This window comes from Vicugna pacos, chromosome 2 (assembly GCF_048564905.1).
Source record: "Vicugna pacos chromosome 2, VicPac4, whole genome shotgun sequence".
NCBI classification, from domain to species: Eukaryota; Metazoa; Chordata; class Mammalia; order Artiodactyla; family Camelidae; genus Vicugna; species Vicugna pacos.
In genome coordinates this window covers 74,256,154-74,274,612 of record NC_132988.1, presented here as the reverse complement: position 1 = coordinate 74,274,612, position 18,459 = coordinate 74,256,154, and the positions used below count along the sequence as shown (strand labels likewise).

The 18,459-nt window shown below is 41.9% G+C and overlaps 1 protein-coding gene across 1 annotated transcript in view; it reads right to left on the bottom strand.

The window, feature by feature from the left end:
• Positions 1-18,459, bottom strand: part of ANXA3 (annexin A3) — a 46,182-nt gene extending 27,723 nt beyond the window's left edge. The window contains exons 1-3 of the mRNA XM_006198227.4: positions 18,308-18,459; positions 15,455-15,507; positions 659-746 (exon numbers count right to left, since the gene is read on the bottom strand). Of these exons, the coding sequence (XP_006198289.1) occupies positions 659-746; positions 15,455-15,469 (103 nt within the window). The 5' untranslated portion in view covers positions 15,470-15,507; positions 18,308-18,459. The remainder of the gene's footprint in view (positions 1-658; positions 747-15,454; positions 15,508-18,307) is intronic.

Genomic DNA, 18,459 nt, shown 5'->3' with positions numbered 1-18,459 from the left:
GCGTACTAGGCTTAAGCACGACTATTCAATGCAGTGTTTTTATATTGTAATAGAAAAGAATTGTAGGCAATTTAAATGTTCCATCAATATTCCCATCTTATGACGCAATAATTCAACAGACTACTCTGCAGTTAAAATGAATGAACTAAAGCTAAACATATCAACAAGCACATATCTCCAAAACATAATGTTAAGGGATAAAAAATAAGCTGCAGAAGAATATGTACAGTATGATTCCAATTTATACTGTATGAGACCCTGCAAAACAAAATGTGCACACATACGGAGTTCCGAGCTACAAGTTTCACGGGAACAAATTCTAATTTAGAAAGGCGTTTATCTCCAGGGAACAGGGTGGGAATGAGATCCCGGCAGAGTCAGCAGGGACTGTGTCTGTAACGACTTATGATGATGATGGTGATCATTGTTGGCAGTAGTGATGGTGATGGTGGTGTTTAATACTAAGTAAACATGGCAAATATTAAGATGAAATAAAACTGACTTCATGATACTTTTCTTCATTATTTCACAATTTAAAAAAGTGCTTCCAATTTCTCTCACTGAGTAAAGCGACTTGGGCAAACTGAACCTATGCATTTTTAGACAACGTTCCGGATTTGCTTCAACATTAAGAAAGGAATTGTAAAGCATTACTTACCGATTCCTCTGATTGCCTTACGAATAGCTTCAGCATCCACCGATGGGCTAAAACCTGGATAATCTTTCACTGTCCCTCGGTGTCCAACCTAGAAAAAAATATCTGACAGTCTCACTGGTTCAAAACGACATCTTTATTTATATTACATATGCATAATCCCCTATGCCCACTGGAAACCCATAACAAACCCATAATTTGCACACCTTCTTATCACTTCAGGAGCAGTTCAAGAGAGTCTCTCTGCCCTGGACATGCAGGCAATGCAACAACTACCACATATACAATAGGCCTCTTTCTTTTTCCCTCTTGTATAGCAATTTGGAAACATAAAACATTCATTCTCTAGAGCAATGACTTGTGTTCATCCTGGTGATTGAAGAATACTAGCTTTAAAGGGGCATCTGCATGAAAGCCATGAGAAAGTGGGAATTTCCTACCTCTGAAAGCAGCTCTTTTGCCCCTTTCCTACTTGCTCACTTATGCCCCCCTCTAATCTTAAAAGAACCTAATTATAGGAATGAGATCACTAAGCAACTGAAACGAACTTGCCTACTTTGTTGATTCTTTTCCTAGATAAAAAGAAGAATGAAGTTAGTTAAGCAGCTACAGAATGATTAACTCTCTACCTGCAACAGCCAAAACTCACAGCTGAACAGAATCTTTGGAGCTGGTCTCTGGACATGAGTCCACCTTCTCCCCAGATTGTTGGCTTTTCTGATTAAAGCACCTTTCCTTTCTATTGACAGCTGCCTCTTGATTACTGGCTTTTGAGTGGCGAGCAGCTGAACCTGAGTTTGGTTAACACATCCTCTTTTCTTAAAGTGATGATTCAAAACTCTTTACTGCATCTCTCACAGAAGTAATTGTGGCTTGCAGACTTCAAGATGTTTTCATTAATGCTGACCGCTGTCCTTGGGGAATCCTACACCAGAGGACCCATAATGAAAACCTATTAGGACTGTCTGTTCTTGAGCTCTGTTTAATGGATGAACAATTGTGGCTGATAAATTCCCTTTTGAAAGCTTCACTGAACAGGTCTTCAGGAATAGCATGGAATTAAAAAATGCCACAATACTAATTTTAAGCACATAAATTAGAAACATGGCAGTAAGTTGGGAAGAATCATCCTACAGACAGAATAAAATATCTTAAAACTGCTTAAGAGAAATTGAGAAAAACTCAAGTACACATGTACTTATATGGTATTTCCTAACTCTGAATAAAAATCTGTCTCTACAGTAACAATGTTTTCTTTCTAAACTGACTTCCCTATCCTATTACTAAATACTATTGGCTCTGTTGTCTCGCATTAAGATGGCTTCATTTGGGCTTTCCTACAGTGTTTAATATTTTTATGAAAAGACATTATCTTGTCACATTAAAGAGAATGGGAAATTAATGTTCTGGCACAGTTAAAAATGATCGTCGGCTGATTCAACAGATTAGATTGAACAACTTGTTTCAATACAATCCAACATCATTTCATCTTACAGAGTCCAAAAGAAAAGAGTTTTGATTCTAAAAAAATTAACTACAACAAGTTAGAAACTAGTTGTGAATGTGTCTGATCTAAACCACCTGTAAGAAATCAGTCCCTTCAACATAATCTTTGGCCACTTCTCTTTCTTCAAAGCTTAGTAAATATTTTATGGATTCACACAGCCAACTGGCTTCATTTCCGTTTTACGCATCTAATGAACTGTCATGTTTATTTCATCTGTTCACCTTCGTTGTCTGGCATGTGAGAAGCAGCTTCCCAGAACTAGAGCATGTGAGTGCCTCCTGACACATTATGCATGTTAACTGAAGCCTGCATAACAGCCTTGCTGAAGGAGTTACAGTGACCCATTTCACATGTGAGACACCAAGATTTAGGAAGATTGGAGAATCCGCTCAAGTCCACATAGCTAGTTAAGCAGCGACATCTGAGTGTGTCTGAATGTGAAAGCAGTCATGACCATCCTGCTCATTCCTCCTCTTTCTTGAAATGTAGTCTCGTCACCACCTGGGGTGATTCTTTTGTAAAGTAAAATTCACATTTTATGGCAAGACAAGAAAAATTAAAACCTAAAAGAGAAGTTTCTCTGCCCTTTGGGCTCCTCTTTCCCCACTACTGTGCTTTGTGCATCCGCACAATGTATTGACCAAACCTCTCCATTGGCAGAAACAACTGCTCAGCCATAAACAGCAACATGCTCCTGGCATCAACAAGACAACTCCTTAAAAGATAACATTCCTCCTTGATCTTGTAAGGGGTCACGAGGACCCACCACTTTGTACGTGCAGATCTGGATCATGAAAACGGTCAGTAACATGCCATTTAATGTCCAGCCCTCTGTCTCAAAAAACTTACATTAACTGTGCTGTGACTTCTAACAGGTGGAGTAGTTCTCAGAGCTTTCTGAGAGGCTGATCCCAGGTTATAATCCTCCATTCGCCTTGAATAAATTTTTCCATTTTTTTCTTAGATCAATTGATTAATTTTTCATTGACACTTTAAAATGTGCATGACCAGGCCCTGCCCTAGACATGTGGCATCACAGTCTTTAGAAATGAGATGTTAGACTCAACACGTTTAGGAGGCTTCCCAGGTGCCTCTGGGCCAGGCAAACATGTACATGGTTGCTTCTGAACCCAAAAAAGGCAAAACTGCAGTCAGATTCTAATTGTTCAGGAATTATGAAACCTCAGGGTTTCCATTCCAGCTGCGACCTTTTCACTGCCCTCTGCTGCCTACATGTCAAAATATGCTGATGTTCCGATTCCAATGCACAAAACCAGAAGGGTGAAATTCCCAGTCCCTTATGCATTTTGTTACCTAATAAGAATTAAATGGGGAGAAACTATTCATTTAATTAAAAGGAATAAGCTACACACACACACACACACACAGACACACACCAGCTTGAAAAATGGCACAGGAATTATGAAGTGGAATCTTAGCGAAATCTTTTGAACTGCTTCAGTCATTCAAATAAGCAGTATTATTCATTTGATGGACGTGGTTGCCCCAAACATTCAGAAATAAATGCATGACTCACACACAAATACCTTACAGGGAAGGAAATGAATAGACTCTTTTAAACTAACACATGCCAGGCAGTGAACAAGGTGCGTCACACACATCTTCTTAAACTCTTACAATGACCTCAATGAGGGGGATTTTATTATTTCCATTTAAAAATGGAAGAAACTGGATCTCAGAGAGATTATTTGTTTAACATAACTCTGCTGCTAAGAACAGCCTCAGCATCTGAACCCACTTCCTTGGGACTAAGATGCCCGGGCTCTCCGCCCATGAGGCCTCAGGGCACTCCATGTTAGCGGTTCTCAAAGTGAGGTTCCTGGACCAGCAGCATCGGCATCACCAGGAACTTAATAGAAATGCAGGTTCTCGGGCCCCACCCAAGTCTGGAATCAACAACTCAGGGCTAAGATGCAGGATCTGCGTTGCACAAGCCCTCTAGAAGATTCTAATGCACTAACATGTTTGAGAATCACTGCACTATTTCCTTCTTAGCTGCCCAGAAAACCAAAACAAAAATGAGCAAACAAGTCACAGATTCTTTTACGGGGGTGGAGAGGAATAATGTGACAATGAGCTCATTGTTTCAGGAATGTTGGCATTTTTACAGCCAAACAAAACTGCTTGCAGCGCCTGCTTCACTGCAGGCTTAATTCTTTGACAATTAGATTGCGAATCAGTACTTGACTTCATTGATTTCCACGAACCCTGCTACTCTAACAGAGGGTCAAGGCTAGTATTAAGACATCACGTGAATACTCAACAAAGTCTTTTTTTTTTTAATCATGTTTGATCAGATTTCCATCCACATCCCTTAAACACCTTGTGCTACTTTTCTTTTCTCACAGACCTTCAGATGCCCCGAAAGGGAACATGATCCTGAAACCAGTTGGAAAAAAAGTTTACAGCAAGGACTGTCTAAATAAAAAAGGGGGGGAGAAACAGGAGCTCTTCACATTAATAACAGTTGCTGCTCCTCACCATGTGCTAATATGTTTCCTGGGCTAGCTTGTTCAGCCCTCACAGCAAACTGACAAGGCAGAGTAGATCTCGCTCGCAGGTGACGATGAAGCTGGTGCCCAAGGCCACACGGCCAGCACATGGTCAGCCTCATCAGTCTTTGCTCTGAATCACTAGGCTGGGTTGAGTCTTCTTCATCCCTATTTCATTTTCCCTGACCCTCTAAAGCTATCCTTTGGGTGTCAGTCATAGCACGTGATACCTCGAAGCCACTGAGGGAGCCACGCTGGGGCTGGATAGTTGTCTGCTACCATCCCTCACAGAGGCCACTCTGTCCCGGACTCAGGAAATATCTACTTCTTCCCGAAAGTGCACTGGGTTTCCAGGAAGTTCAACATTCATACTCAGAAGGATGGTGAAAGAGAAAAAACACAAGATGCCAATCCTGTTTCCCATAATAGCTACACATGCTCCAGCACTTTAAATGGCACCAACCACCACCAGAAACCCGGAGGTCCCCTTTAATTTTTTCTCTTTCCCTTCAAACGCAATCATCTGCAAGACCTGTTGAGATTCTCTCAGAAAAAGAATCTCCTGTGTACTTCTACCCACTGTCTTTGGCACTGCTGTCATCCAAGTCACCATCATCACTCCTCTGGACGGGGACACCTGCCCGGGTCTCCCTCCTGGCTTCCTATTATGCCCACCTCTAGACATTTCCCACACAGCAGCCAGGGATCTGTGAGAGATCGAAGTCTGGGCATGGCACTTCCCTCTGGAACACCCTCCTCTGACCTCCTACTGGATAGCAAATAAAGTCCAAGTTCCCTGCGCTGTCCGCACAGCCTGCGGGGTCTGGCCCAACCTCCCTCATCACCACCTGGGGTCGACTCTCCCCTTTGCCCATATCCCACGCCAATTCTCTGGAAGTCCAGCTGGTCCACGCCAATCTCTTTCTCATCTTCATGTCTTTGTTCATGCTGTTCCCTTTATTTGGAATGTTTTTCTGTCTTCAGTTTTTGATTAAAGACCATCTCCTCTGACAGGTCTGCCCGGGGCATCTGACCTGGGTGGATCCTCTCCTGTTATTCTCTGCCTCGGCATCCTCTCCCTCTTAGGGTGCTCAGCATTCAGTAATACCTCGCACTGTTTATCTCTGTCTCCTCTTCCTTGAAATTAAAGTTCCATTGGGCAGGGACCTTTCATTTTATTCACACTATATCCAACTCTTATTAGCCCAGTGCTTAGCCTGCAGATAAGGGCTTAATAAATATCTGTGAGTGAGTTTGCTGGAAGTAGGTGGAAGCAAGACAATGACACCCCAAAGTGTGGAATTTCTTCAAGGTCGACACTGGATAGTTGCCTGCCTGATGAAGTTGCTTCCTTCAAATATCGATGGTCTAGACGTCAAAGTGACCATGGTATTCCAGGAGGTTTGGAAGATGTCAGGACTACATAAGTGACCTCCTTCAGCACCACAGGCCAGTCCAGGTCTTTCAAAGCTGGTTCCACAGCCCAGAGGGATGCCTGGTGCACCGGGGATGCTTCCAGTGACTCTACCGCATCCTCCTCCCTGGCTTGTCAAGCACTCAGCGATTCTCTGTCAAAGGTAGGGAACCCAGCCATCTGGAATGAACTTGAAACACTGAGCCCCTGGAAAGACTTCATCAACACAAACTTCCTTCTTAGAATAATTTTCAATATTTGTTTGCAGGAGATTATAAATAAGTTATATTCATCTTTTGAATCATCTAGCACGAGTGTCTGAGGATTATCTTTTTGTACCACAATCAAAATCAGGAGCTTAACTTAACTGACACGTCATCACCAAACTCTCCTCTTGGCCAAGGGCCACAGAGAATGAAAGACTGCTGTGGTTCTTCTGGCCATGTCCTCAGCTCTGTGCATAGCTAACTCCATCTTGTGGGGACCTTCCATTTAAGGGACCTTCACTCTAAGTGTGGAAGACAGATAGAACTGGGCTCACTGAAGTGAGGAATCTGGCATCATCACCTACATCTTCTTAAAGGAGTCCTTGGCTGGAGAATGGCAGCTTTGGATTTGGGGAGTACAGTGGTGACACCCACTCTCCTCCCACTTCACTTCTATGGGAATGGGAATCTACCTGGGTGGGACTAAGACCAGGGACATTTACTGTTTGTAACATTCTGGAAAGAACATTTATTGCATCCATGGCCAAGGCCATTAATACCCACCTGACATGATGTTAAAATGCATGATCTTATGGGCTCTGTATGAGTGTGTTTGGGAAGTGACAATCCTCATGAGTTGCTACAGATTTAAGAATGCTTCCTAACGCAACACAAACTTAGACAATGGAAACTTCTTCAACAGTTCATGCAAAGGCCACTGGGGCTATTGAGATTCTCAGTGGCGCTGGGAGGATCCTGCAGTAACAAAAAAAAAAAGAGAGAGAGAACTGCACTGCCTTCCCAAATCTCCTCACCCCGTCCTATCACTTCGTGGGAGTTTTCTTACTGTTCTTCCGGTCAGAGCTGTACACCTGCTGTTCCTTCTGCCTGGATATCCTCCCTGCTCACTCCCTCACTCCACGTTGACTTCTGCTCACATGTCTCAGCAGAAAATAACACACCTCATCACTTTCATGCTCCATCTCTGCTTTCCTCTAGAGCACTCAAAACTGACTTTATAGATTATACATCTATTTCTTTGTTTATTAGCTGCCTTCCCTAATAAAATCAGAGTCATGTAAGCTCCAGAATTTTATTTTTCTTTGTCTACTGTACCCTCAGAATCTAAAAGAGCATCTGGCAGATGCTTACTAATTACCTGCTGGATGAACGAGTGAATACGAAATGCTTTCTTGTTCTAGGTCTTGCTTACGTTGCTAATTCTCAAATGCCACCACCAGACTTTCAGAGCTCTATGCCATATCTCAAAAATTTGACAAATGCATTCTTCACCTTTTGTAAATCCTGTTCTCATGAGGCTGTCTCTACTCTTATTTACGCATGCCTCCAGAACCTAGGCGAGGTATTTATCAAACACAAACAGTTGAAAATGAAAGGAACAAAAGTATGACAATGGAGGAAGGGGCAAACTTGAGAATCTTCTGCCCTTTTGACTTACTCTCTTAATTCATGTGAGACCTCTGTATTAATCTTATTGCTCAGTACTCTAAAATACTTAGTTTTTCTAACAGCTTAACATCCATCCCAAAAATAGACTTTTAAGAGAATCAAGTTAAACCTTCTCCCCTTCACCTTCTTTGTTCTCAACCTAAAACTTTTTCTTTGCTTCTTTGCCTTTAGTTTACCAGGCTTCTTCAATGGCTACAGATTAGATTGGAAAATTACACTTTTTATTATCATTAAACATAAAAGAGGGATCTTTACTCCTGGGTGGTTGGACTTGGGTCAGGAAGCAGCAGAGAACAGCCCCTTAATGTTCATCCCATTCATTCCTCTCTCTTCTCCTCAGATTATACGGTATTTCTTTCCAGGCTTTGTCTTAAAACAAGTCTCTAATGTTTTGATTTGAAATCCAGGTCTAACCTGTTTTTCATTAACTTCCTGCAGAGGACCAATTGTGTAAGTGTCTGAGTGCCAATATTTACCTAGAGAAGCTTCAGGAAACATGGTTTGAAACATACATCAGACAAGAAGTTGCAATCATGTAGAAAGCACCTAATCAAGCCTGATGACTGTACGTAGTGCTTGGGATATGAAAAGTCTATTTCCGTGAAAACCGTTAGAAAGCTGATCATCTAGCCCTGAGATGCGGCAGAAGGCAGGGAGATCAGAGAAGAAACTCAGCACATCCACGTGCCGGGAACACAGGCGTTCTCGCCACACATTGTTTAAGTTTGCATGGTTGGGAACAGCAAACACACCAGGAGAGAAAGATCTATTTGTATGACCCCACCAAAGCAAGAAATATGAAAGTGGATGGGGCTCTTGCAAATTCCCCATACCCAGGACCAAAAACATCCCAATGCCCAGGGCTGATGTCATCCATAGGGCAGAACTGGAAAGGTACTACCTTCCCAAGTTCCTTCTCACGTTAGCACCCACACCTTTCCTGGGAGCCCTGCCACTGGTGTCCTTCCTCTGGGTTATGCTGCAGAAATGGGAACATCGTATTCTCATGCATCAAACTGTGCCAAGCTCGTTCCCAGGAAAGAGAGGATGAGTGGGGTGGAAACAGGAAGCTATGCTCTCTAATTCTCACCGAGGACGCATTATCATGGATTAGCTTCTCCTATCAGTGAGTTTCCACCTTAAATAAACCTCCCCCAACCTTTCCACCAACAAGCATCCCTTTTTGTATGTCTTCTCCATGGGCCCCATGTTTTGAGTGATTCTGCCTGCCAATCTGAGTCTATTACAAAACATTAACTCATTTTCTCCAGTCTTACTTATGATTAAAGAGGTAACTTCCAACCAGAGCTTCTGACCAGCATAAGATAACCAGTGTCATTGTGTTGGTATCATTTTAGAAAAAAAAAACAACAAAAAAAAACCAGGAATGTGATGTTTTGGAAACTCTACGCAGGCTTGATATGACTTATATACTTGAATATGCATGGTATAAGGAAGATATAGCTGGTCTTTGCCCTGGGTTCCAACCACAGAGCTTCAGTAATCACTAAAATGTCCTGAGTGATAGGAATGTCTTTATTGTGCTAATGAGGGGACTCTTGGTGGCCCTGAGGGAGCTATAGGATCAGACTGGCCACTAAAAAGACCAGTCACATGATTAGAGGGCTGGCACTCTGGGAGGGGAAGGGGACTGGAGACCAAGTTCTACCGTGACTATGTAGTAAAACTCCAGTAAAAGCTCTGGACACCGAGGCTCAGAGGAACTCCCTGGCTGGTGAATACTCATAGTGAGAGACTGAATAACTTGTTCAAGGTCATGCTCAAGAGTCTGCCTTTTCACCAATCAGAGAGTTCTGAGAAGGAGAACTGCACTGTGGCTGAATGGTCTGCATTCCGCTCCCAGGAGAGCCCGCTGCACTAGGTACTTGCTGCTTTAATTGTGGGCAAAAACTACCGTTTGACTGAACTCCTTCAAGGCAAAGTTCGTAGGCATCATCCTTATGGGAAGTTATATTTTTATAAAATTTCTTTTACCCCTTGGTTCCAGAAAAACTCTGCATTCTCCTTCCTCATTTTGCAAATTAAAGTTTGGAGTGGGGAAGGGAGTGTGTACAGTAGGTTAGGAAGTTATCATGGTTCATGATGATTATAATGACAATGAGCTAATTTAGAAACATCATACTAGCATAATAAAAATACTAATTTGAGAGTTCAAACAAGTAGTAATTGCATTCATTATAATTCTGTAAAAGTTAGGCATTGACCCAAGAGAAAAGAGCTCGGAGTAGGAGAAACCAGCACTGTAGAAGGCACGCGTGGGAAAAAACCTGCTATGGTATCTTCAGAAGAATGTCCCAACACATTCTAAGCTGTGGAATGCCTGAGTGCTTGCTATAGATGTAACGGCAACATGTGACAAGAGACCTTGAGCCCAAAGAGCACAGACTGTTAAGATACCAGGCCCCCTCATCGGGGCGAAGCGGTCCACGCCCTCCCTGAGCAGAGACACGCGGGCTTCCCTGCTGTCTAAAGGCAGAGCGTTCCCATGAAACCTTTCGGAACCCGAAACGGCGTAAAGCCAAGAGTACCCTGATTTTCCAAAGTTCATGTTACATCACTTCAATTTTAAGAAAGACCTACAATTAATATGGTAACGGCACAAAAGCAGAAATCCACTTTGGATTTCTTTCGGTGAGGCGTACCTCGTCTTTGTGGCACTTTGCTGTATTGCTTTTCGCAGATACTACATTTTTTACAAATTGAGGTTTGTGACAACCCTGAATCAAGCAAGACCATCAGTGTCATTTTTCCAACACCATTTTGCTCACTTCGTGTCTCTGTGTCATGTTTTGGTAATTCTAGCAATATTTAAACTTTTTCATTATTCCTATATTTGTTATGTGACCTTTGATGTCACTCTTGCAAAAAGACTACAACTCCCTGAAGGCTCAGATGATAGTTAGCATTTTCTAGCAATAAAGTATTTTAAAATTAAGGTACAGACATTGCTTTTTTAGACAATGCTATTGTACACAACAGACTACATAGTGTAGACATAACTTTTTATTGCTGTTGGTTTGCCATGTTGTGTTGGTTTCTGGTGTACAGCAAAGTGGTTAAGTTACACATATATTATATATTCTTTTTCAGATTATTTTCCATTATAGGTTATTACAAAGTATTGAATATAACTTTTTATTGGCTACATTCCCCACATTGAGGCTTATTTTATAGCTAATAATTTGTATTTCTTATGCCCCTATCCCTCACTTGTAATTACTAGCTTGTCCTCTATATCTGTGAGTCTGCTTCTTTTTTGTTATATTCACCAGTTTGTTGTATTTTTCATACTCCACATATACATGATATCATACATTATTTGTCTTTGACTTACTGCACTTGGCATAATGCCCTCTAGGTCCATCCATGTTGCTGCAAATGGCCAAATTTTATTCTTTTTATGGCTGAGTAATATTCCAGGGTGTGTGTGTGTGTGTGTGTGTGTGTGTGTGTATCACATCCTCTTTATCCAGGTCATCTGTTGATGGATGCTTAGGTTGTTTCCTTGGCAATTGTAAATCATACTGCTATGAACACTGGGGTACATGTATCTTTTCAAATTAGTGGTTTTGGTTTTTTTTAGGATATATACCTAGGAGTAGAATTGCTTGGTCATATGGTAGTTCTATTTTTAGTTTTTAGAGAAAATTCCATATTGTTTTCCATAGTGGCTACACCAATTTACATTTCCACCAACAGTGTTTGAGGGTTCCCTTTTCTCCACATTCCTGCCAACATTTGCTATTTGTGGTCTTTGTGATGACAGCCATTCTAACAGGTGTGAGGTGATATCTCACTGTGGCTTAATTTGCATTTCTCTGATGACTATCAGTGTTGCACATCTTTTCACGTGCCTGTTGGCTATCTGTATGTCTTTTTTGGAAAAAAGTCTATTCAGGTCTTTTGTCCAGTTTTTAATTTGGTTGCTTGTTCTTTTGATGTAAAGTTGTATGAGCTGTTATCAGTCATAACAATAGCAAATATTTTCTCCCATTTAGTAAGTTGTCTTTTCATTTTGTCAATGGTTTCCTTTGCTGTGCAAAGGCTTTTAAGTCTAATTAGGCCTCAATTGTTTATTTCTGCTTTTACTTCCATTGCTTTAGAAGACAGATCCAAAAAAATATTGCTACAATTTATGTCAAAGACTGTTCTGGCAATGTTTTCTTCTAGGAGTTCTATGGTTTCCAAAACATAACTTCTCTATGCACTGGGAAACCAAAAAATTTATTGAGATATTGGCTTTACTGCAGTGGTCTGGAACCAAACGTGCAATATCTCCAAGGTGTGCCTATACTAATGTAGGTCTTTCCTAAAAACAAAGTGGTGTAATGCAAACTTTTGAAAAGTGCGGCTACCCATATTCAAAAAATTTAAACAAAGGAAATAGTAATGCAACATCTGAAACAATGAGAGGGTTGCAACACTTCTAGATAGAATATACAGACCTAGGAAACCAGCTACTCTTTCATCTTCAACGGTAATGTACTGAAATTCCAACCAAAGTCCTCCCTTTGATCATATCACTCCAATAAACTCACTGCACACTGGTAACCACAAATCATCTACAGTTTTGTAGAAAAGCATAGATTTGGTTGCTCACTTGTGTTTGGGTGTGTATGTGCTTTTGTGTGTAAGAGACAGAGAACAGATAAAACTTAGTGATAAGAGTGCTTACAGAAATCTGAGGGTTTTTTTAAAATTGTGGTTTAAAAAAAAGTGTAACATAAAATGTACTACTTTGAACATTTTTAAGTGTAAAGTTCAGCAGTAGTGAGAATATTCATACTGCTGTGAAACAGAGCTCTAGAGCTTAACTTTTTCATGGCACAGAACTACAATTCTATACGCATTAAGCAACAAACCCCTCTTCCCCCTCCCCCGGACCCTGGCAACCACGATTCTATTTCTGTCTCTATGAATTTAGGTATCTCAGATAAATGAGATCATATACTATTTTGTCTTTTTATTACTGACTCATTTTACTTAGCATAATGTCCTCAAGGTTCATCTAGGTTGTAGCGTGTATCCAAATTTTTTTTGGAATATTTTGAGGAAGCACCATCCTGTTTTCTAGAGTAGTTCTGAATTGTTTTTAATATTTGCTCTCAGAGATCTCATTCATACATGTTAGTTCTTTAATTTGAGAGAGGAGGAAAATAAAAAACAAAAAGCAAGGTAGCGGGAGGCCCTCTTTGGCTGGGGCCTCTTTCTTTACTAGACCCCCCCCCCAATGCCCAGCTTCCCCTTTCTGGTCTGTCCCCAGCCCTTCTCTCCCACCGCCCAATGTCCAATGCTACCATCCCCTTGTGGTGGGCAGAACCATGGCTCCCAACTACAATGCCCACACCATAACCCTTGGACCCCCATGAATGTGTTATGTTATATGACTAAAGGGACTTTGCAGATGTAACTAAAGGTCCCAAACCTTAAAACAAGGACGTTGTCCTGGATGGGTGGGTTCCAGCTAATCATGTGAGCATATAACAGTAGCAAACTGTCTCCAGGTGGAGAAAGTAGAGGAAGGTGGAGGAGAGATGCCCCAGGAGGGTGAGCAGGAGAGGCTGCAAGCTCGACAAGGATTCCAGGCACCATCACTGTTCTGAGATGTCGGGAGCCATGTACAAGGACTGGCAGAGGTCTTGAGGAGATACGGACAACCCTGCCGACTGCCAGCAAGGGACCCAGTCTCACAACTGCAAGGAACTCAATTTTGCCAACAACCAAAACAAGCTCAGAGGTGGATTCCTCCCAAAGTCTCTAGAAAGGACCACAGCCCTGCCAACTCCTTGATCTTAGTGCCATGAGAAGCACTTGGGCTCTAACACGTAGAACTGTGTGGAGATACTACACGGGTGTTGTCTTCAGCTGCTAGATCTGTGTGAATTGCTCATGGAGGCAGCAGGAAACAAACACACGCTCTCACACTCTCCTGGTTCTCCTGGCTCTCCAGAAATGTGCCGTGACTTTGAAGGTGTCCCTGGAGAGCCTGACCAACTCACCGGGTGTCGACTTACTAATGGATGAAGGCAAGAAGGAGACTCTTTTTTTTTTTTTTAAACGCCAGCATTTTGAAGTGTTGCATTTTTTTCATCTGACTCTACTAGATATCCAAGACAGTAGTAGGAACTTCAGACCTGGAAAGGGCGCATCAGCCCACTGGCCAGTGACAAGGAATAATTTGGGACCAAGCAAAGCATCATAGCAGCACATCTCCCACTGTCACCGCGCATGCCAACGGCTGCTCACATCTCCATGTGAGTTACTCTTTAAGGCTCTCTGCCCCTTACTTATGAAATATAATATCTTTTCATCAGTATAAAAAAATCAGAGCACAGAAGGTGATGCATTGAAAATAAAAGTGCTCCTGCTCACAGTTCCCTCTTTCCAGAAAATTTTCATGTAATACCGTCTTTGTGTATATATTTTTCCTTTTCTTTTTTCTTTCTTTTAAACGGAATCACAATGTACATACTATTCTGAAACTTGATTTTTTTGATTAATATATCTTTGGGCATTTTTTATATCGATATATAGAGAGCTGACCCATTCTTTCCTTTTTTTAAATGACGACATAAAATGGCTGTAAGTTACAACTGAGTAATTTCATACCCCATGGATGGCTATTTATGCTATGTGTACATTTTCATTAACACACATGAATGTCCTAAGGCCTATATTGTTTCAACCTTATGTAAGTATACCTATTTGATAAATACCTAGAAGTGGAATCACTGGGTTACAGGGGTGTGTGTTTAAACACCAATAGGTACTGCCAAAATGCCATCCTGAAGACTGCCAGGCTGACTCTCCCACGAACAGGTGTGAGCATGCCTGCTTTGTCCACATCTTCTGTAACACTGGTCTTCTTACAATTTTTTCACCTTTACCAATACTTAGGTAGAAATGGGTACTCATTGTGTTATTTATATTTCTTTACTTCTCATGTTTGTTGGACATTTATCAATCTTTTCATAACCTAGTCATGTCCCTTATAAACTTTTCCATACTGAGTTTATTTTTCTCACTGATTTATTTGTTATTTTTATGCTAAAGAAATGAGTCTTTTGTCAAATGTGCTGCAAATATTTTTCCCCTATGGGTCATCAGTATTGTTTGCCATCATGAATTATAAATTTGTATATAGTTAAATAGATCGATATTTTTCTTTTAGGCTCTTGGTTTGTATCATGGTTGTAACTGCCTTCCCTACTCCAAGATTATTTTTTAAATTCACCCATATTTTAACTCTTTCATTTCAGTATTTTTTCCATCTGTAATTTAGTTCAATGTAAGAAAGGAGAAGGAATACAAATTTACTTTTTCCCCCAAATGGCTAGAAGTTTTCCTAACATCATTTATTGAATAGGTCAATGTCTCCTCTCTGATATGAAATGTTATCTTTTTCATATAATAAATTCCCAAATCACATACTCAGTTTATTCTGTTATTGACCCCTATGCTTTGGTGTCAGTACAAATTATTTTAACTATGTATTTTTATTAATACATTTAATATGTTCTTAGTTTTAGACATCCTCCAGTGGGCATGTTAATTTCTTCACATGACCCTTTTATCAACTTTCAAAGTTTCTTCTTAATATTTTGACTTTCTGTGTTTTGATTTGACTCAGGTAACTTACTGTGTTATGAAAGCTTAGCTTTTACTTACCCAGATAGATGCCATGCTATCCCACCTTTGTCTTGAGTTGAGATCACACTAGCCTATTAAAGGAAAATAAAAGTACTGAATGTTATAAATCTGAGATTCAGAACACCATAATCTCAAGCTAACCTTTAATCTCTAATCCAGTAGACAGAAGTCAAGATTCAAAGAGAAACCATCTCAGGAAGAGGATGTATCTCTAACATCAAGTACTCCATCTGCTAAACAAACATTTACTGAGCACCTACTGTCTACAATGGACCGTGCTAGACCTGTGAAAGGCCCAAAATAAGATAGAAAAAATAAATTTCTGTACTTAAAGAGGTTTGCAAAGGTTTCCTGGAAAGCTAATTTTTGACTCATTTAAAATCCAGGAGAACTACAGTGATTGCTGATTTCTTTTGACTACTGTCATAGGGAACAACCACGAAAACCTGTCCCTGTCTTCAGTTTTGTTTTTTTTTTTCAGTTTCATTCCTTGTGTTTGTGAAATCTCTGTTTACATTTTACAAGGCTCCAAGTCTACAGCCTGTTATAAATAGGCATGAGTGCTCTTTAAGGAAGGTCCAGTCCTCCATGGAGCCTATAGGTGAAAAAGGGCAATCCTTTGATGGAGCCCTGACTGAGAACTCAGACACACTTTCCATATGTAAACATTATTTAAACATGCTGGCAAATCTCCAGGGTTGACTTAGAAATAGAAGTTGCTCCTTCCTTTCCTGGGAACAAAATATTCTAAAAATTCATAGAAATAAAAGTTGCTCCTTCCCTTCCTGGGAACAAAATATTCTAAAAATTCAGGGCTCGTCCCAGAGCAAAGTTCAAGAGGAAATGACACTATTAGTCCCTGAAAATATTTAGCCTTAATTTTCTCAGACCCTCTGTAGGGGAGCGTAGTCGGCTCTCTAGTTACAGGGTCTAACACTACATTCCCCTATATATACAGTGAATACTGTGTCATTATCATATCATTAGTTCTGGTTTTGCCTTTTAAAGCTAGACACAATTATTTGAGCCTCAGTTTCCTCATCTGTAAAAAGGGGAGAGGAGAGCTGTTGCTGGCATTAAATGAAATAATATGTATAATAATATCAGCTAAAGTTTTGACTTATTACTACATTGCAGGTAATACGAAAAAATATTTTTTAAAAAAACACTATAAGGTCAATTCTGAAAGGCTAGAGATTTTTGTCATGCTTGTTCACTGGGGCATAGGAAGTACTAAAAAATGCTTATTAAATTAATGAATGGTTTAATAAAAGCCTCACAACAATCTAGGGGAGCTGTGTATCACTAATAACATCTCCACTTTGCATACGAAGCAGCTGGGGCACAGAGAGGTATAGTTGGTCCAAAGGTATCCGCAGTTACAAGTCCCTCTCCTCCAGCCCGCGGAGCCGAAATTCCGCGCATGCGCAAGTCCCTCACGTGAAATGGCGCGGTACAGCCGGTTCCCTGTACCCGCGGGCTCTGCATCCGCGGATTCTACCAGTCGCAGTTTGGCGTGAAACCCGGGGCTATGGAGGGCCAACTGTACCTCTGTGCCACCCCTACTGAACCGAGGAAGTCACACTCCCCCAAGCTTCTGCCTGACCCAAGTACCCGGCCCATACAATGTCAAAGCTGATGCTACGTATGGATCCAGTATAATTTGTAAATTACGAGTATTTATTACTGATTTAAATTTTAAGAAGCGAAGAATTACCCTAAAGTGGAGGCCAAATGGCCTAACAACAGAACTTTAAACATCCTTTTTGGAAAGAGATTATAGAGTGCTTGCATCATTTCCTTTACTTCCTCCTTGTTCCCATATTTCAGCAGGTGTCTCTACACAACCACACGGTTCTGAGAACAAAGTTCTGGTTTTCTTTACACTTTGAGTTCCCTTTTTCGTCAGTCTTAAGTTTTCTGCCTACATGAAAGCCAATGGCAGTATCTTCGCAGAATAATGCTTTTATGAGTTACAATTTTCATGATGTTGATTTTTAATAAGTCTCCGCCCAGAGGGCAGAGTCTAGCTATCTGCGCAGAACACAAATCCTTGGAAAAAGACTTAGCCCGGGCGGCGTACCTTCTTATCCAGAGGGGCCAGAGGGGCCTACTGCGACCCAGAACCTTCTAGATCCTGTAAAAACCAGTTTCCTATATGTGGCCACTTGCTATCAGGTACTCAGATCACCTATCTGCTGACTCAAATGCGAGAGGAATGATTCATGCCCAGTGAATCAGACTCTTGCAACCAAAGAAAAAGGTGAGTCCTTTCAAGGAAACGCAGACTTCTCCCAATGCCCAGTATCTAAGTACAACTTTCTTCTACCTCCTAAAAGAATTAGGCGAAATAAAAATAAACTGCCTCCGCGAAGAAGAGGACCTGCTCACAAGGATGGGTGGGGTTCCAAGTGCTCAGAATGGTGCGTGGAGCCAGCCCCTCCTAAGGCTCTGGGGACGGAAGACCATCCTGACTCCCCTCTCTTCTTCTGTTCCCAAGACCCTGAGGGTTGGGGAGGCAAAGATAGCCAACTGGACCCCTGCGCGGCTAGCTGTGAGGAAAAGCCAGGGGTCTAGGGCGCCGGGAACAGCTGGCTGTCAGCTTGCGCCCCTCCCTGACCAGAACTGGGTGACCCTTCCAGGGCAGGCACTTCTGCTCCCCTGGGCCTCAGCTTCCTGCATTCTGAAAAGCGGGTCGTGGACTCCAAGCCCCAGGCGGGTGGGTGTGCGAGGTGGAAACCAGCCCGGTGCTGGCCCAGGGCTCCACTGCGCTTGTGGGGGAACCACCGAAGCGCGCCGATAGCTCCAAGCGGCGGGGCAGCAGGCGCGGCCGGCGAGGCTCGGGGCGACGCGGGGCGAGGCTGAACTTACCTGGAGCGAGGCCTCGGGAGCCCGCGGGCGGAAGAGCGGACAGCGAGGGTGTGCGGTCCGGCCGCTGCTTGCTCCGCGCTCGCTCCCGCCCGCCCTTGACCCGGACCGCGCCCCTTCCTCCCGCCCCTCCTCCGGCCTCCTGGCTCCACCTG